The following is a 20,946-nucleotide window of genomic DNA, read 5'->3' on the forward strand; positions in this document are numbered from 1 at the left end:
GCAAACACTTCTGAACTTAACTATACCTTCACCACCGAGAAAGCTTTGCCTTGGGATTCTCCCTTTGTAAAATGGGGGTCCGGGGCCCTTTTGGGGAATGCAGTAAACGGTGAGCTAGTATCTGTCCTAATATTTGAGTTCACAGCAAGAACCATGCCCTCTGCGGCCAATATGTAATGAGTCCAACTAATGAGGTCTTACTGTTACCTGAAATCAGCCCTGAACCCTGGAATCCACCTTGACGATGACCACGGCTGTTCCTTTGCGAAGGAGCCCCTTTCCCTGGCTCTGCGCCCTGCCCCAGGCTTCCATCCCCATCACCCAAATACCTCTTCCCAGTCAAGAACCTTCAGGACCCCCATGCCCCACAAGTGGAACCCGCCCTCTGCCAGCTGGCGTTCCCACCGAAGGATCTGGGTCCGACCTCCCTTTCCAGAAGCTCCTCATACAACTCCTCGAAGTTCCCACCCTCTAGCCAAGCCAGACTGCTCACTGTTCCCTACAAACTCTCTTTACTTTCCCACCTCTGTGTTTTTCCTGGCCCTATTCCCTTAGCCTCAAAAACCTCTCTCACTAATACCCTATTACAAGGCTTTGTTTGCAGGCTGCCTCATGTCTTCAAGTGAGCTTCAGCTTCTGGCCTCGAGCCCACCCCGGCCCCTGTCCGTCACGTGTCTGCCCCTCTGTCCAGATGCCTGCTCTGCGTGTCTGTGTCTTACGTGAGAGTTAGTAACCCGTTTGTCTCACCCTTTCTGGCGAGGCGGAGAGCTCCCTGAGGGCAGGGATCGGGTCCCACAGAGGCGGGGTGGCATATTACAGAGGGCCCGGGAGGCCAACAGACTCAAGTGCACACTCCAGGACAAGACTTGCTGGCTGTGAAACTCCAGGCAAACCAGTGCTGCTCACAGAGCCTCACTTTCCCCTTCTATGAGTGACGTGAAAACACCGCCTGGCCAGAGCCATTGAGGAGATCAGATGCAGTCATTCATTTGACAAATACCTCCTCAGTATCTGGTACACGCTCACACTGTCTGAGGATATGGTGGTGAGCAAGACGGAGTCCCTGACTGCCCCGAGCTTACACTTTCGTGTGGGGAGAGGAGCAGTAAATACAGACAGATACCTGCGACCATGTCAAGCAGGAATACTGCTCTCAGGAAAAGAAAATGGGGTAATGGCAGACCAGGTAATTGAGACAAAGACCACTTCCTAGGGTGGTCAGGGAGGGCTTCTCAGAGGAGGCAACACTCAGTGGAGATGAGAATAAGAAGGAGCAGGGCATGATGCAAAGATCTGGGCAAAGGACAGCCTGGCAGAAACACAGGCAAGGGCCCGGTCTGATGGGACACCTGCCAGAGCTCAGTCGTTAGCTCCCTCCGCCTCCCTCACCTTCCCTCCTCTGCAGCGCGTTACATAGACAGGCACAGCACACGGCGAGTAAAGGTGTGCCGAAACCGACCTGACAGAATAAGGAATCCTGGGGATAAATTGGCGCACGACAAAAACGTGTGTCTTAGCAAAACACATTCAACCAGGATGAGGCGGATGCCGGTGAAAAGGCTACTGAATTCAACCTCACCTCCAAAGATAATGACCTTCAGCCACACTGGTCTCTCGGAATAAACCACAATTTCCTAACCTGTAAAGGAAGGCAGAGATCACTCGTTTCAGCCAGTCACCACATTTGCAGCCCGGGGTTTGTCGGAGCTCCAGGGCCAGGCCCCTCCAGGGTATGCTGTGTCCCTGGCTGCCTCATCAGCCAGAGCCACGGCTGCGTTTCTGGAAACATTTGATCTCCATAAACTCCTCAGTCTCGCTGAACTACCAGGGCGCTAACGCTTTCCTACTTGAGCGACACAAGCTCTTGATGCCACAGAAGGTTCTATTTGGTTATCTCTCTGAGGCAGAACTTTTTTTTTTTTTAACGTTTATTTATTTTTGAGACAGAGAGAGACAGAGCATGAACGGGAGAGGGGCAGAGAGACAGGGAGACACAGAATCGGAAGCAGGCTCCAGGCTCCGAGCCATCAGTCCAGAGCCCGACGCGGGGCTCGAACTCACAGACCGCGAGATCGTGACCTGAGCTGAAGTCGGACGCCCAACCAACTGAGCCACCCAGGCGCCCCGAGGCAGAACTTTTTAAGTCTTCTGCCAACAGGTATTTTTTGAAGTCGCACATTATCCAAGTGATTTTGATATTTCTCTTCGCCTTCAAAAAAAAGCCTACTTCAAGCGCCAGTGACACTAGGGCAGTCAGGTGTCGGTGGCTCTACGCTGGAGGGAGAGGTGAAGGATGCTCTGAGGGCCGCGAGGGACCCCAGAATTACAGTGGGGGCTGAGACAGACAGGGTTGCTCCCAGGCTCCACAGAAATCTCCATTTCTAGATGGCCGTGCTAATATTTCCAGTCCCCTTGCTGTGCACCTCTTCAGGGGTGGGGGACCCCCAAACTCATCAGAAACCCTTTATCCACCTCCAAACAGCCTAGACCTCCCTATTTCTGTTAAGGCATGACCAGGCTTCAAACTGCACGCTCCCACAACCAATCAGCTGCGCACCCCCTTCCACAGCCTTCCGTGCAGGTCTCCTGCCCCCCGGTCCCACTCAGGACAAAGCCACACCAGCACAGGCCCGGCACATGGAAGGTGCCGTTCCCTGGTTTCCCTCCTGCTGCTCACACATCTGTCTTGGACCCAGTGGTGACCCTCCCGAACCTTACCTGGACCGTGTGACTCCCTGCTCAGAAACTACCAGATCAAGTACAGCAGAGGCACTCAGGTCCCATTTAACGTACTGACCGCAGATGCCGAGCGTGACTCTCGCATCTGAAGGCACGTGTCTCCGTACAACATGGGTCTGCTGTCCACAGCCGGTGACTTCCCCGGATTCCCAGCCGTCAAAACAGTCTATCCCATGCTATTGGTTAACACAGGGGTAAGAACGTGAACTCGGCAGTTGGAGATCTTGGGTTCAAATTCCCTCCCGTGGAGCTGCTGCTTAGCCCTTCTGTGCCAGTTTCTCTCTCTGAATATCGGGGATAACAGCAGCCACCTCACAAGGCTGAGTGGTGAACAGATCACAGGCTCACAGGGAGGACTGGACAAGACATATATCAGAGATAGTCTAGCACACCGTGGGCATTAAGTAAGTGTGGGCTCATCGTTATTCGTGGATCATTTTGACTCTAGGTGATTTTCATTCTTAGGGTGTCTTGAGAACCTAACCCCTGCATAGCTAGTGATGAGGGAAAAACTGTCTAAAGGTCTGATGTACAAGGGAAGCCACTTTAGCTTTCTTTCTCAGTCAACACGACTGTATATAAACTTTGTTGAAAAGCTTGATTCATTGCCCACCACGTGTGCACTGTACATCTGCTTTGTAAATGAGTAGCCTAAAAAGAAAAACCATCCTGACCTTGAGATAGTGATCAGTGCCTCTACTCCCTGCATTCCTTTAAAACTCGTAATCCCTGCCTATATGCTAATCTGTAATCTTTGGAGTTTTTCCAAGATGTAAAAACTACATGACCCTGTAGAAACTGTTCATTCTCCAGAGCACTTTCTTCCCTGTAAAGAGGATGTTTCCCGGGCAGCTGTCCTAACTTGGCTGGAATAAAACCCTCTCTCTTACTTTTAGAGATTCTAAAGGCTTGTTCATTTTGTGTCCACATTTCCTGGCATAGACGGTGGGATAGCAGAGCAAGGTGCCCAAGGTCACCTGGGGGTGCCGTGGAATCGTGCGCTCAGCGCCAGCAAGGGCCCCTTGCACCCCTCTGACTTCAGGGCACCTCACAGGAGTATCTGTGAGTTCTCCTGGTATCCAGACCTCCTCAAGTTAATGGTCCTGACTTTCATTTGAGCTGTTGAGGGTTACTGGTAATGTTCTTTAGGTGGGAATAACCTAGAGTGGCTGGAGTGGATGGGGTGGTTGTTTTAAATTGCCATTGTTCTAATTGATGTTATTAATGTAAGGCTTGAGTCAATTTTCTGGCTAGAAATAAGAGAGACTGAACCACTCAGCCCTGAAGAGACGGGACCCTTGCTCCTTCTGGCCAAATGCTGCTTTCCAGTGACTGAAAGCCTAGGGGAAAGTGTCTGAGGATATTCTTTGAGATGTGTAGCAGTTCTCTAGGAATTCCCCATCGCATAAAGTAATTAACAATTGGCTTGTCCGGGGACACACACATAAGGATTGATCATCCAACGCTTTGAGCCCCCTCGGTGGTCTTAGGCCTTGCTGGGAGAGACTGAGACACATAATAGACAGTATCATGCCCCTTTGAAAGTGACATTCACAAGCACCACCCTCTCGATCCACCACACTTAATTAATATCCTTAGATTCTTCTCAAGCCTTATTCCCAAACTGAAACTAAAGTGAATGGGGGAGTCACGCTTCAAAAGCGGAACAGCTCCCAGAAAACCAACCACCACTCACAGGAACCCCAGCAGGCTGTAGGTACAACACTTACGGAGCCTCCACATGTAAGTGCTTACTTAAATGGGAAAATGTAACTTTGGATAACCTGAGGTTCAGATGGTCCAAACAAGCTTCTTCTGACATGTCTAAACTAGTTTTCTAGCAAGCACAATTAGAGAGAGCCGGCTGTTAAGACTAAGCAACCAAAAACGAAAGGCGTTCAGGTCACTCGGTGAAGCTCCTGGCTTTTGGGGGGGGGACCAATGCCCATTGAGGCCCTCTGGGCTTCATCTGGCTGTTTGTTGGTGCAGCTCTTGGCATCTTTGGACAGAACTGGTCGTGTTCTCACTGAAAAAAGAGAAATAACTAACGAATGGATCTATAAATGATAATGCTATCTTGCAATGAGATTTGTTTTCATAAAAGGGAGGAATCTGGAAATCGGGCCTTTGATGTCCTCTCCACAAATATTAATGAAACAAAGGCTACATTTTGTTCGCATCTTGTTTGTGCGTGTGTGTTATAAATGTGAGAGATTTTTTTCTACCTTCAGACGGCATTGCTAAAATTAATTGGTAAAAGGGCTCTATCTAATTGGTTAAAGGGCAAGCACTTATAAGAACCGGGCATTCTAAAACTCAGAAAGATGGAGGCTGATACAAATGTTTTTCAAATTCATCAGATCTGGGAAAAGATTCAGCATTAAAACTAGCTTCAGTTTGTAGGTTCAACTAAAATGTCTTTTGAGTTAGGTTCAACATATGTCTTTTGGAGTCACCAACATCGAATACAATACAGATAATCAACTCCTATTCCAGCTGAGTTTACTGGTTACCTTCATGTTTTATCTGTTGCAATTGGTCAGCAGAAAATGACTTAAAATGATGGTTAATTTCGTCTGTCTCATGAAGTTTTCATGGGTAACTGTTAAAAACAAATAGGCTGAGGGGTGCCTGGCTGGCTCAGTTTGAAGAGCGCATGACTCTTGAGCTCTTGAGCTCAGGGTCACGAGTTTGAGCCACGCGTTGGGTATAGAGAGCACTTACAAATAAATTAATTAATTTTAAAAATAAGTTGCATAAATAAAAAGGTTTATAGCTTTCAAAATCTTTGGTAACCTGAAACTTCGAAGGGTTGCTAAGTTAAGTGATAAGCTGGGTTGAATTCACTGGATATCTAAGTCTTTTCCAAATAAGAGAGAACACTAAAGCACTGATTCCTGAATGTAGGTTTGCCTGCTTTGGGCTTCTGACTGCAGAGAAACTCAAGATACTTGGATATGTTGGTAAATGTGCTCTGTGCTTTACTGAAAGTTGTCCTCTGAGAAAAACAACACACGTTTCTAGAAATTATGAAATGTGTCCACAGATTTCCAATCTGAAGACTTCTGGTGGAACAGACAGTTCGCCATCAGTCACCACTTAGCTTTCACTGGAGTCTGAGGTTTCTAAAGGTGAAAGTTCTGATAAATGCAATTAGGACTGCTGGGAAATGATAAGGAAAGCAACTCGGAATGCAAGGAATGTAAGATGTGTTGTTGATACGAAAGGTGTGAGGAATGGGAATACATTTTCATGAAGGAAAAAAAAAATCTGTCCTAAAATGAGACTGGTTATTTCGAGAGAAGGCTTAGAACAAAATATGAATAAAAAGGACAGCTTGAAGGAACTAAGGTGGACTTTATTAAGCCAACGGAGCCCCTTGGAAATGGTGGCCTGATACTTGCTTACAGTGTTCCCAGCAGCCTTACCAGGTAAGTAAAGAATGTCACTTCCTGGCAGGTGCAGGATCCTCAGAAGATTTGGGGGACCTTGAGAAGAGGAATATACTCAAATCTATAGGTATTGCAGGAAAATCTGACAGCAAGTATTTGATTTGGCTTCTGGCCTTGAGATGCTATTAAAAGTTCAATCTAAAATTCCTTAGAAAAAGTTGCATAAAGCAGATTACAGTGAACTTATATGACCGAGGCACGTGGGTGGCTCAGTAGGTTAAGTGTCTGACTCTTGATTTCGGCCCAGGTCATGACCTTACGGTTCGTGGGATCGGGCGCTATCAGCGCTTAGGATTCTTTTACTCTTCCTCTCTCTCTGCCCCTCCCTCGTGCACACACTCTCTCTTTCTCGCTAAACAAACTTTAAAAAAACTTATATGACTAATCAATAGTGCTTATGAACATAATGAGGCCAAATGTGTTAAAACTAGACTTGCTTTACAAACAAATTCGTCTTAAGGCTATTTTTGGTAAAAAGCAGGGTGACTGTAGAAAAAAGACGTTTCAGTAACACACCTTTGTGTTAGATATTAGATTTCAATACTACTCGTTACAAACGAGACTAGGTCCTGATTTCTTCTAGTGTCCTCCAATGCCTGGCTAACGTCCTCCTCTCCGAGCTAACATTTTGATTTTTCTCCCACCTTTCTGACCCGGAATCATTTGAGAACTAAAACTGCCCTCTTTTCCTGAAGCCCTGCAAACCGAACCGAATGTAAAGATCGCTACAGTAGCTCACGCGTAGGCAATCATTGTGCCCCTTGCCCAGTGGGCCACGCAAAGATCATCAGAGCCGTCCGAACCACAAGCCGGGATCAGAAGTAGATGGCATCAGGGCAGACTGCTCTCCCAAGATTCAGGACCAGGCCTGTGTTTCTATGCTCCTTTCCTTTTAAACTGTAGTATTAGAAGACAGTCAACCCACTTGTTTGCTTTCATTTCTGCCTTTATTACATCCTGGTTACTCGCTAATGTAACTAACATAATGTCAAATACGTCCCTGGTACCTCATTCCGACGGGAACTTGGCTAGAATGTTCATGACCTCTTGGACAGGTTCTAATATTCTTTTTCTTTCTGGTGTTTATACATTATGAGGGGCCTCCATTAGGAAAAACCTCTCCAGAAGTACCATCTGACTCAAATGTAACCTGCATTATATATAACACTCAATGGATAGACCTTTGCATTTCTATAAACTTAGGTGGCAATTTATCAATTGCCAGTGAAAGCTCCTGGCTACATACAACAGGAGGAACTTAGTTTATAGCTTGTGCAACATGCCAAAACATCCAATGTGCTCACAAACCATATTTTAGTGGATGGAATGGCTCAAGACAAAAAAAAAAAAAAAAATGGGTTATCGACCAGTGACTCTAATGTAGGAGTGACTTGGTGGATTTAGCCACCTCCCAAATCTAACTTTGCCATATAATCCAGAAGATTCTGAGGTAACTATGAATCAATGGTCTTCTTTTTTTTTTTTTTAATTTTTTTTTTTCAACGTTTTTTATTCATTTTTGGGACAGAGAGAGACAGAGCATGAACGGGGGAGGGGCAGAGAGAGAGGGAGACACAGAATCGGAAACAGGCTCCAGGCTCCGAGCCATCAGCCCAGAGCCTGACGCGGGGCTCGAACTCACGGACCGCGAGATCATGACCTGAGCCGAAGTTGGACGCTCAACTGAGTGAGCCACCCAGGCACCCCCTCTCTCTTACTTTTAGAGTTTCTAAAGGTTTGTTCATTTTGCCTCAACAGGACTCCACTGTAGAAACTACTTTAGGTGACACTCGAGGCCCTCAGATCTGAAGCCACCCTCGGCTCCCTTTACCCTCCCGTGTCACAGCCTGGCTGTCCCCGTCACAAGTGCCCGCTTGCACGCTGCCATGTCTTTGCTCACACAGACACCTCACCTAGGATGGCCTTCCCCTGATGCGTGACCCACACCCACTCCCCTAAACCTGCTCCATCCTTTACGGTTCAGCCACAATGCCACATCTTCCGTGCAATCCCCTTAGCACGGGCGCTAAGCAACGCCCAGGGCATAAACACCCGAAGACAGGAGAGGCAGAAGTCCTCCTCGCTTGATTCATTTTTCGTTCTGCAAGTATTTCATATGTTCATGGCCTCCTTCCTGTACAGGGCACTCCACCTCCCACAGGGGCTCCCTGGAGGCCGCTCAGGGCTGGACCAGCTCTCACAGCTGGGCAATCTCCTTTCTGCAGACAGAAGAATGAGGGGGGAGGACTAAGTGGGGAGCACTGAGTGTTCTGCACCCACACCTGAGAGGCTGAGGGCATCTGCCCATCCACCCCTCAGATGCATTCTGGGCGCCGCGGTGTCAGCACCCCAGTGACTGGGGACCCAAGACACGGGTTGGCTGTGCTGGAGGTTGCCCACCAGTGAACCCCACTCTTGGCATCCGTCCCCCGTGGGGCTAGAGTGGGGGCAGGTGGGACTTCTGGTCATTGGAGCTCCCAAAGTTCTAGAAGGGGATTTGGGGAACCCCAATAGAGAGACCAGGGCCACATCCGTTTGGGCTTTGGGGTCCTCTCCCACCAGGGCTAGAAACAGTCCTGAAAAAGCCTCGGGATACCAGCTAACCATCCTCACCCCTAGCAATTCCAGAACTTGCCAATGTAACCCCAGAAGGGCCTTACAAATCCCCCTCTGCTCCCACAAGACACTATACCAGGGAGGAAGGGGTCAGGGTACAGAGGACAGGGCCAGAGGAAGCCTGGCTTCCCACTGTTTACCTCTTGGGTCTCATGTGTTGCACACTGGGCACATGAAACACCTGTTGTTTCTTGTTTGTGTGTTTTAATCAAATGTATATAGCTATAGCACTCTGCCTTCCCAACTGAGAGCCAGGAAGCTGAGGACAGCAGATCAGGGGCTTCCAGTCCTCGTAGCAAATGGACAGGTGGCCCCGGCCAGGCTGAGGGCTCCCCTGTGAGGGCCCACTCCCTCTTCCACACATCTGACCTGTGCCTGGCTGACCCTCAGGCCAGGAGACGGGTGAGCAACACACACATCCGTCATCCCCACCAGCATCGGCCTCCTGGGCTCGGGGCCGTGAACTCCCCTCCCTGACAGTGTGCCCGGGAGAATACGTGTGTCTATCTTCCTCCCCCTCCGCACTGGCCACTCCTGGGCCACTTGGTTCCTCCAAGTGAGGTACACACAGTAGGTGCTCAATGTGGTATTTCTTAAAAAGGGGCAGTATCTGACCTGAGAGAAGGCGTTCTTCAGATTTAGTGAGTATATTTAAGTGCTTCCTAAATACCCCTGCTCAAGAAAGGAGCTGCAAACTCAGATCCTGTGGGAGTCAGCTAGGAATGTAAATACAGGACGTGAGCTGGGCTGAGTGGAAGCCCCGTCAGGACGCCAGGACATAGGCACTCATGCCCAGCCAACACTCTGGTCAAGCCTGGGTCTCAGTTGACGCTCTACGGTCGGCTGGTGACAGGGCGCCACCTGCTGGTGGGAGCAGGAGGAGACAAGCACTCACCCCAGCAAAGTAGGGGTGAGCCTAGGAGACAGGAGAAGTAGGAGAGGGGGGATGTGTCCCTTCTGTCACTAGCTTTGGTCTGCCCACCTGACCATCTCACAGCTCGTGGCCCAGCTGCTCAGTTCCCTGAGGATGGGTCACACCACACTCATATTCATTCTTTTTCTCTCTCCCTTTCTCTCTTCCCCCCCCCCACACACACATACACATACACACACACACACACACACACACACACCCAGGCCAGCCCAGACAATGCCCTTCCCTGCCCAGCCACCCAGAACCTACCAGGAGAAGGAACTTCTAGAATATAATTCATAAACCACTGGTTCTCAAAATTCAAGGCAGGGGAGAATCATACAGGATTCGTGTTAAAATGCAGGTCACCAAGCCCACCCTGGGATGTCACCTTTAAAGCTCTAGAGTGGGCTCCATGAATCTGTATGTAAACAGAAGCAGCCCATGGCGGCTGTCCCCATCACCACCGGAGACACCTTAAATGACCAGGCAGATATTAGCCTCTGATAATTTTCCTCCTTTTCAAGGAACAGGGCAGGCCCCACTGTGGTTCCAACCGGTGTGAGCCAGAGGCCAGCATGAGGGGGAGCAGGGGCTCCACGTTCTCCCCATCTCCTTCCCCAAGTCCTCAGTGGGAAGGGTCACCTAGAGCTGTGATGAAACCGGCCCCACCTCCCAACACCTGTGTCACGCCCTCAGCCTTAGCTCCAGCTTCTCGAAAACAAGGGAACTCCTAATTCAAAAGCAGCACGGCGGAGGGGCAAGCTGAATGCCTCCGTGCTACTAAACACTTAGAAACCCTGGACTTAGAAAGGTCTGTGGCTTGGTTTCTGCATCTGTAACGTGGGGATATTAACATCACCCCTCTCACAAAGTCAGCGTGAGGATTAAATGGCGCAACGCCTGCAACGACGAGCCGGCAACCCGGCCTGGTGTGTGACAAGAGCAAGCTGCACGAGTCAGAGAGGAATGTCAAAGACACAGGGGCAGGAGGCTACCGATGCTCTGCTGGCCAGGGCTGGCATTCCCAAGGGGCTCAGGCTGAAAGGCCTAGAAGAGGTCAGGAATGCAGCGCTTGGCCTGCCTGAGGGAAGCTGAAGCCGAGAGCCCCGCGGAAAGCGGGGGTTTTGAAGGACTACCTTCAGAGAAAGACTGGACTAGGGATAAGACCCGCTTTTTCATAATTAGAATGCTGCTTTGTCTTTGCCTGGGCACTGAATTAAAAAAGAAAACAGGGGCACCTGGGTGGCTCAGTCAGTTAAGCACCAACTCGTGGTCTCGGCTCAGGTCTTGATCTCAGGGTAGTGAGTTCAGGCCCCACGTTGGGCTCTGAGCTTGGCGCGGAGCCTACTTTAAAAAAACCAAAAACAACAACAAACAAATCACCCCCCTGAGATTTGGAAACCACAGGTGGGCGTAGGGTTTGAATATTCAATTCCCTAGAGGCCCCGACACCCCTTGGGCTGAGAAAGATGTGTTTCTAACCCAGCGGCAGGCAGGCATCTGCTGCCAACAAACACAACTCTTCTGGAGCACACGCCCTCAGTCCAGGGTCATGCAGGCCAGGCTCCATCAGGCAGGAGTATAGGGTCCCAAATTATATCAGATCCACCCAGAACAACCCACTGTGAGCTAGAGTCAACAGGAACAGGAGATGTGGGCCACTGAGAACTCCCTGTGATAAAGGTAGTACAAAAGATGAAAAAAGACAAGTATAGTCAAATGATTAAAGAACTAAAAAAAGAGATTAAACACATAAAACAGAAATAAGATACTATTCCCTTAAGTCAGATTTTTTTAAAAGAAAAGGTAAAAGATTTATCAGATCTGAAGAGAAACCAGAGTATATGAAATCAGGTTTTTTAAAGAACCAGACAGAACTTTTGAAAATACAGTAGGTAGCCTTAAAAATTAAAACTCAATGAGGGGTTCGAGAGCAGACTAAACACAGATGGACAAGCAAATAGTGAACCAGCAGACAGATCTCAAAATGTAGCAGAGAGAGGAAGAGACAGGAAATATACTAGTGCAACCAACAGTGGGACGCACAGAATGGAAGCCCCAAGAGGAAGTGCAGGCAAAGAGACCCCGACGGATAGGGGGCAGACACACACCCCGAGCTAACAACTTGGAACTTTTGTGAAATGAACACAGATGGGGATCCACAGGCAGAAAGTACCAAAGACCACAGAAAGGTGGTCTCAGACACCTGTGCCCGGCACACAGCGGGCCCCGGGCAACGCTGGCTCCTTCCTCTGCAGCTCGTGCTGGGCACTCCTTCCCGCCAGCTCTGTCAGGCCTCTGTCCCAGCCGGCCATGCCCTCCCTTCCCACACTCTGCCGGGCCTTTCCAAGCCCCGTTCCTTGGCAATGAGGATCAGTTTTTAAAAGTCATCCCCAAAGGCCTGGGGTTCTCTCCCCTGGAGAGAAGTGGGGTGCAGGGCATCGAGGCCCGCCAGTCTACTGGCCAGAGGGAACAGTGAGGTCAGACAGAGGCCCCCAGGGGTTCAAGGACCCACGAAGCCCAGATGTGCATGAGGCCTTTACCAAGAGAAAGAACTAACCTGAGGACACAAGGAGTGGATGGAGAGGAAAGCCTGAGTTCCTGACTCTGCACAAGCTCAATCGAAAATGCTGAGGAGAGGTGAGGGGCTGGAGAAAAGTGGCTTCAACTCTAGCTGAGGGGCAGACCAGGGGCCAGAGGGAAAGGAACCCACTTCTCGGAGGATGAAGAGGCCTGCAGTGGGGAGACAAGGGCTGGGAACCCCAGATCAGGTTGCAGGAGGAGCGAGCCTGGCTCCGGAGGGCAGCCACAGGCGCCTGGCCGAGCGTGTGTGGAGCTTTCCAGGGTGACCTATCCGAGTAAGGTGAGAACCTGTAACTGAGCTCTCCCAGCCGGGTCTCTACTGGGACCTTCCACTCTGCAGAGATACACCTGCGGCTTCTGAGCAGCCATCCGAGGGCTGCACCCCAGACCTGCGCATGGGGAGGTAGGGAGCAGAACCCAGCAGAAGGGAGAAGCCAGAGAAGCCCATTCCACACCCAAGGGCTTACACAAGGAGCTACCTCCATAACTCTCATCTGTTTTTGGGAAGGGGGTGGTCCTCTCCCTAAAATCTATCTTCGCTACTTAAAAGAGTAATATGTGTATCACAGAATGTTCTGAAAATGCACAATAGTATTTTCTAACATCCATTTTGTGTCTCGTTTTATTTCCTTTCAATTTTTTCCAGTATACACACATTTAACATAACTGGTATCTGTCTGTACCGTCTGGGATCCTTGCTTTTTTCCAAGTCATCTTATATGGAAAAATTTGCCAGTCTTCATTCAAGCATGTAATGAAATTTCATGCACCACTTTTAACAGCTACATAAATTGCATTGTACAGCTGTAACAAAATTTATTAAAGTGATTATCCGCTGCTGGTTTTTTAGGCTGTTTCAGGTTGTTTGCTGTTTTACATGAGAACCACACTGGGTTCCTTCACGCATCTTTCAAGACCCACTTCCATTCCCACCTCTTCCAGAAAGCCTTCCTGGATGCCTTCAACACCTGGCAACATCTCCCACCTGTGAACTCCAACCACCTGCGGTGTGTGTCTGACCAGGGCCAGCATGGAGCCCTTGTGTCACTCGCTGCTCTCTGTCCCACAGTGGCAGGCTGGGACTCCGTGACTCTACTGCACAGAACCCTAGGGAGCCCCCCAGCACCCTGCACACAGTGGATGATCAGTACATACGGACAGCTTAGACCCCAGACCCCTCAGACCACAGGAGCCCAATGAGCTCCACTTGCCGAAGGGCCCGGGTTGCAGGTGCCCACAGTGGCCTGGTCTGACATTTTGCTTCTTCACTGGGCACCAAAAAGGTAATAAACCAGCCTCCCTCAGTCTGCCCTAACTTTAAAGACACAGTCATCTCCCCGTGAAAGTCTGGAGCTCCAATCAAGACAGCCAAGGCTGAAAGGTTCGACTCCCCTCCCAAGATGACTAAAGCTTTGCAGCGTGCACAATGCCGGGGACCAGCAACTGCCCAGGTCCCCACCCCAACACACCGTGGCAGGGAAAGTTCCCGGGCTCTGGGGCCGGACCCTCAGGGTTTCAATCCCAGTACCATAGCAGCCAGGCAGGGCAGCAGACGCCTGCCTCAGGGTTTCCAACGGACACGGCGCCGGGCAGTGCAAAGGGGCTGGTCACAGCACATCCCACTCTAGACGCCCTGTGCACCGCACCCCTGCAGGGCGGCCACTCTTCACAGAAATCCGCACCTCGCCTGCACAGAGAACTGCATTTGCAGTCTCTGGTCCACAGACATTTAAGTCAAGACTCCATGTGGCTTTCCAGGCTCCCCAGCTGCAGGGCACCGTCCCCCCGGCTCCTCCATGCCACGGGGGCAACTCTGTGGTGCTGCCATGCATGAGATCCCAGCGCTGCCTGGGACATCAGCCTCCCAAAGTCCTTTTGCTAACAACACTGACTCCAGGAAGTCAGAATTTTGTCCTCCCGCCTCTGCTGCCCCTCCATCCTTGCTCCCATGACGCATCTGGAAGAGGCGGAGCTGCACGCGTGTCCCTCTCCCCGGCAGCATTTTAAGGCAGGGGTAGGTTATTCACTGCAGAGACTTGCTGATTTGCACCGAACTCCCCATCTGAAGACAGCGTGAAGACACCCAGCTTGGTGGCCGACTGACAGCTGCAGGAGGCGTGTTTGTGGCCGAGAGGGACTTAGGCCCCGCCCCGAGTCCTCAGAGACTCGCTGAACTACCCGAAGGCAACACCTTACAGACCCCCCATTCCCCTGAACTCCCTTGACGAGGTGGGCACAGTTAACACCCCCGTTACATCCATGAAGAAAACCAGCTTAAATCAGAGGTTAAGCAGCCTGCCGGGGTATCGGGCTATTTGGTGGCAGAGTGGGGATTCCAATCCAGGCCATATGACAGGTGGCGAGTCTTGAACACCAGGCTAAGTACAACCGCCTTAGCGGCCAGCACAGCAATCCAGACTGCTTTTCCTGAGGGCCTATGGCCGTCAGCTCACCAGCTGAAGCCTCCCCCAGAACCTTGCCTCCAAAACCGACGACAACTCGCAAGACCGTCTGCCACAGATGATGCCTCTCCCCCTTCAGCTCAGTTTAGCAAATGCTATGTGCGCACAAGGCGTCTGGCACGGCTCTGGCTCTTGGGGCACAGGGGCAAAAGTCCCTGCCCTCTAGGGACACTGCATGACTGCTACAGAGGAGGAAGGGAGCCAGGGGTGGATGGTATAGGGCTGAGGGCTTCCTGAAAGAGGCAGTGACCTAGCTCACCTTGAAGGCCGAGTGACCCTCCACTTTCCGGGCTACCACGCCCTGTCCGGGAGCCTCAGACATGCCGGACCAAAGGCTGTGCACAGAAATACTCTATCTTCCCAGTCCCTGGGCTGTTGGTCGGCCAATAACCTCCATGGAAACGCTCCTTGGAGAGACACAGACACGCATGGGCACAGATATCCCGACCTACCTGTGAATTCGTCTCTGGGTGCCAAAGACCCAACTCAAATCCCACTCTGTGTATGCAGTCATCCCCAAGGCAGGAGTGTGCTCCCCTCCTCTGGGTTCTCACAACATGTCAGTGGCTCTAAGGGGGCACACACATGCCAGCGGGAGACACACACACATACACACACATGCACATGCACACAATCCTTGTACACGCGAACAGGCAATAAATATCTGAATTCAATCACATAGGACGGTTTGCTTAGATGCTTGAAGTCTTGGCATAACTGTCTGGCCTAAAATGCCATGACCAAGTCAAAGCAAAAAATACATAAGACACAACTGAGGTAAAACGGTGGCGTGAAAAGGGGCCTGCAGGCTGAGGAACCTGGGAAAAGCCCACTTTGCCTTCGACCCTCACGTCCTTATCTGAAAACCAAGGCTGGTCATGCTTGGCGAGTGCCCGCTCTATCACAAGGCCACCGTGCAGAGTCAATACGGCACCACTCATGAGGCACCTGCACAGGGCCTGGTACACGGGGCTACTCGGCAGTGCCAGCTATGGTCACCTGGGTCAAGGGCACATAACACGCTCAGAGTCAGCGGCAGTGCAAGGGCAGGCAGATCGGCTCCCAGCAAGCGGGAGCCCTCATGTAGTGTTTTTCGAACCTCTTTGTCCGTGGCCATGATAAGTCTTGCACTGCGGCCTGGTATACACAAACTGAACAACGACCGCAATGAAATTCCCCGGCACGCTTCTCCTCGTGACGAGGGCGCACACGGACACGGTCTCTTTGCTCTTCTCTTTCGATTTCACATCTAAATTGACTTCGCACACCGCCTACAGGGTGCCCTCACTCACCCAGGGTATCAGAGCCGCTCTCCACGGTCTCGTTGACCTTCCTTGCAACTCTGGCCACGGCCTCACCCATCTTCTTCAGCATGCAGGCGAGGGGGTCCTGCTGCCAGCCACCAGGCTGGTCTGCTGCTCACAAGGGGGCCTGTGCCTGGGGAAGACACAGGGCCATGAAGCGCCCGCCCCCCCCCCCACCCCCCCAGGGACCCATCCCTGAATCCACCCTCCTGTGGGACCCAGGCTGCAGGAAGCCTGCAGGGAAGGGCCCAGGCCACTCACTTCCTCCCGAGGGGCCCAGACACCAGGCCACATGCAGCTCGGCCTTCGGAGCAGCCGATGTGCCCATCAGAGGGTGGATCCACACGTGTGACCTCACCGGACACAGGGCAAGCGCCTGAAACAGTGGCCAGACGGGTGTGAGGGCGCAGGTATGTGCTGCCTGTGACTCGCTTAACAGGCGGAGCAGAGGGGAGGAGGCGGAGCACAGCTCTGGGCTGGTGCCCTGTCCACAGCCACCAGGACAGGTCCCCCAGCTCCCAGTTCCCCTCACCCGGTACCTCTGCGGGGTCCCTCTTGCTTGCTGGGGAGTGGGGACACAGAGGCAAATGCAGCCGGTCTGACCAGTCAGAGCTCAGTCTGGTTGGTCTGTGGCCTCTAAGAATTCCCTTCCCACCTGTCAACATGGAGGGAAGGCTACGGTTTTATACGGCTTTAGCCAGCAGACCTGATGATCAGCCTGGTGCAGAGTTTATCCGCCAGAGCCAGAAGGAAAAAGAGGGGGTGGGGTGAGGAAACAAGAGAAGGGAAATTGGATCACTGGGGGAGAAAAGGCTTAAAGAAGCTTGTGGAACACAATCAAAATTCTTAGGTGGCAAAGACATGAAAGAGCAAACTAGACAGGTCTCCAACTCCCTGTTTATTACAGAGAAGGAAACTGAGGCATAGAGAGGGACCAGATGACCTGGCCAAGGTCAAAGAGAGTAAATGGCAACAATCTGGCCAGCCCAGCTCCACATCCAGTGCTCACCTCTTTACAAAAGTTGCCCCCAACACCGGCAGCAGCACCCCAGGGACAGAATGAACTTGGGGCCAAGGTCAGTGCCCATTCCCAGCTTCAAAGACAGCTAGGTTGCTCAATGAACTCGCCCTGAGGATCAGAGGCAGAAGCATGTGAGGACAGAGAGAAGGGGGTGAGGGTAGTGCTCAGAGTTGCTAACAGACACCATGAAAAAGGCCCTGTGTGCTCAGCTACACAGGAAGGGCAGGCAAGACTGAGCTGGGGCTGGCCAAGCCCCCCTTCCACTGAGTGACAGGGGTGAATTCCGTGTACGGGTGCATCTCACCAAGGAGGCTGACACTGAAGGTTTGAGACACACAGTGCAGTGGGAAAAGACTGTTTTTTGAAGACAGGTCTAGTGCCCAACTCTGCCATTTATTAGTTCAGAAGCCCTGGGAAAGATTCCTAACTACTCTCAGCTGTAGTTTCTTCATCTGAGAAGGAGATCTTAGTAACACCCACCTCACTGGATTCATATGAGGACTGAACAGAAATACATACATCTTTCCTGGGCCCAGGGCCCAGGACATGTAGGTCTGAACAACTTATAAAGAGGATAAAACAGTACACATGCAGACATGACACTGGCCTCTAATCCTAGTCTCATACCCATGTGACTTTGAACAAACAACTCAGTGGAACTCATCTTTGAGGAATGACTAGAATCTCCCTCTCCACCTCCAGGAAGTCCTCCCTGATTGCCTTGGCCCTCAGTGCTTTCTCCTCCCTCTGAGTTTCAGCAGCACTTAAGGTCTTAGCACAAGCCACTTGGGTTGTTTATGAGCATTTTACAGTATACATATTTGTCTCCCCAGTCAGCCTGTGTGTGTGCAGGGAGCAGATCTACACCGTGCTCTCCCCCTGCATTTTATACCACATGCTGAATACAGATGCCTAGTTAGTATCCTTCGGTGGTGATGATGATGATCAACAGCCACCATTTGGGTTTCAGATCTATATACAAGCCAGTGGATTCTTATAATAAATCTAAGGCACTGTCTAAATGAGAAGGGTCCTATAGTCAAATGCCTACAAGTGCTAGGTAGGCAACTTGCGTAAGGCGGGCCAGGGTGGGACAGTGAGGAATAGTGGTGACTATGGCAAACTAAACCCAACACTTCCACCATGCTGCCCTTAGGACCATCCCTTAAGCCTGAGTCATAGCAATGTCGTCGGGGTCTTGGCGACTTACTCTAACCCCTATGAATGGGAAAACTGAGGGTCCCAGAAGGGAGGTAAATGAGCTAAATGCAAACAGAAACCTAGGCCTCCTAATCCCAGCCTAGGAGTCTTCCTACTGTCCCATGTTCCTTCCTTGCCCTATCTCCAGTATTTGTCATCAATAATCACAAACATGTATTGAGCATCCACTAAGGTATAGGGCATAAGAATGAAGAGGACAGAAATACAGGATAGAGCTCTGACTTGTGATTTTCATGGAGAGCTTTCTAGGAAACATACCGAGGCAATCCTGGCCACACGGCACAAGGGCAAGAGAAGGTAGATCTCTAAGCCGCCCAGGGTCTGTGCTAGCCCTGAGTGGGATTCCCTAGGCTGATTTACTTTCAACCAGGCCCTATACTTACAATTCTACTAGCTGTCACCAGGTAAGGTGGGGACAGGGCGGGGGTGCCATAGGCCATTGAGCCCACTGATGAAAACCAGTCAAATTAAAAACCTCACCCCTGGTGGCAAGCTAAGACACTCTATGGTGTGGGTCGGAGAATGGGCATCAAAGCAGGAACAGGAGTGACCTGCAAAGTCTGGGAGGCAGAGCAGGTAACTAGGAGGAAGGGCCCCGTACAATCCAGAGGATGCTCTGGGTAGCACAGATGTACCCTAGACCTCCAAGAAGTTCCTGTTGCCTAAAATCGCCACCCTCACTAACTGGCCAGGAAACCCCCTTCCCCTCACCTCCCCTCCCCTCTCAAGGGAGAATTCCTTCATAAAGTCCAGCTGATTGTCCCTCTCCCAGGTCAGATGACAAAGGCTTGTCCCTCTGGCACAGAAAGGACTGTGAAATAGGAGCCTGGCAGGGCCAGGTATGGCATAAGGCCCAAGATGGGAGCAACGGGCCCAGACTGAGGGAAGACCAGATGGGATGATGGGAGCCTGTACTGGGTCCCTAAAAGGGCACTGCAAGGTTGTCCAACTTCACTGACTGCTCCCTTTAGATCCAACCCAATACTAGTCCTCTTTGACCAAAAAAAAAAAAAAAAAAAGGAAGATATATTTAGCATATAACAACCCCAAAAAGGAGGTAGAGATAAAAATAAAGTTGCTCCTGTTTTCTGTTTTCGAGAAAAATAGGAAACTTTCTGGGTCACATAAGTGGCACAGAGAGCTAAGGACCTACTTCTAACTGAATGCAAAGGCCCCTAGGCATGGCTGCCCCCAGGGTATCAGGGCCCCTGTCTATATAAACAACATGAGTCAGCCAAAATCTGCATGTCAGCCCCATTCTGGCCACCAAATCTCTTGCAATCCTACAAAAGAAATGTTATGCTGGCCAGTGGAAGCAATCAGCATGCAAGGGAGCCCTCCTGGAACCAGAACCCACCCACAGGACCCCAGGATAACCCCACAGGGTCAAGTCTGGGCTCCTTGAGGCATCTGGCCAACCCCACAGGCAGAGGTGATGGTAGAAGGAAGTCAGAGTGTCCCCAAGGGACTGCAGGGAAGCCTTAGCTAATTTCAAGGCAAGTGCTCCAAATCGTGGAGACCCTGGAGCACAGGGTCCAAAGCCATACTCGCTGCTGCTACCCCAGCAACACATTCCTCTCCATACACCCCCAGCTCCCCTTTCCTCAGAGTGCGCATCATAGTCTCAGGAAATGTCTAAATCCAGCAAATATCTTCTGGGCACCTCCTAAAAGGCCCACACAGGGGGAGTCAAGTTACAGACACAGGGCATGGGCCAGAATGAGCCTCCCCTGACTAGGAGAAACTTAGTGACAAAAGGAAGAATGAGCCAGATGCCGGCAGGGCCATGATGCCAGGCCCAAGGAACATGTGTGCCCTCTGCATGAAGGAGAGAGAGACATGGTCTGAGCAAAGGGACCCAAAGAGATCAGAGAAAGAGGGAGACAGGTAGCCAATTTGTCTGTCCCCAGACTGCTGGGGGAGGGAGCTGTAGGACCTCCTAGAACTCTGTCCTCCGTTTTTCTGCAGTGAGCTAGGGAAAGTTTTTTGAGGACAGCCTAAGACCAGAGTTTGGAAAGTTATCAGTGTTTGTGAGCAGCCGCATTTGTAAAACGGAAATTCCACCTCCCTTGCTGGGTTTTGAAAAGTAAATGAGATATAACTTTCTAGAAAGGTCTTTGCAAACCTTAAGCACTTCCCACACTGATGCATGACGAGTCGGTGATTGAACAAGTACAGACGGTAAGTTGGGATATAATAAACTGAATGCCAGAAAAGTTGTCTTCCTTTGTGGGAGCTGGCAACAGGCCCTCCTGGATCTATAACCTAGCTTCACCGGGAGACAAGGCTGGAGGAGGGAGGATTTTTGCTTAAACCCTGACTGCAGCCTGCTGCTGGGGCTCCTGTCATCACCAGTGAGAATACTACCTTATCTGGAGCCCCGAGATCCCTGCAAAGGAGCTGCTGCGACACCCCTTCCGCACCAGCTGCTCCTATATTTAGTTACTGGTGTGGTCACTTGGGAACTTTAGAGCCTGGCAGCCGCTCCTAAGGGCAACTCGAGCCTCTTGAGCCATGTGTGCAAGCTTCCCCACCGCTGGCTCCTGCGGGTCCTTCCGGCCACGCCAAGCGGGGGAGCAGGTGGGAAGGTGAGAGGCTGAGGGCTGGATGGTATCCAAATAGCCCCAAAAGC

General features: G+C 51.0%; 1 protein-coding gene across 4 annotated transcripts in view; it reads right to left on the reverse strand.

Moving 5' to 3' along the window:
* LRRC20 (leucine rich repeat containing 20) overlaps positions 1-20,946 on the reverse strand; it is a 92,013-nt gene that overhangs the window by 70,190 nt on the left and 877 nt on the right. For all 4 annotated transcript variants that reach the window (XR_006194425.1, XM_042908127.1, XM_042908128.1 and 1 more), the window contains exon 2: positions 16,061-16,205. Coding sequence is in view for 3 of the 4 variants with exons in the window: in XM_042908127.1 (XP_042764061.1) it covers positions 16,061-16,142 (82 nt within the window). In the remaining variant the exon portion in view is untranslated. The remainder of the gene's footprint in view (positions 1-16,060; positions 16,206-20,946) is intronic.

Source organism: Panthera leo, chromosome D2, assembly GCF_018350215.1.
Source record: "Panthera leo isolate Ple1 chromosome D2, P.leo_Ple1_pat1.1, whole genome shotgun sequence".
In the NCBI taxonomy this organism is placed as follows: domain Eukaryota; kingdom Metazoa; phylum Chordata; class Mammalia; order Carnivora; family Felidae; genus Panthera; species Panthera leo.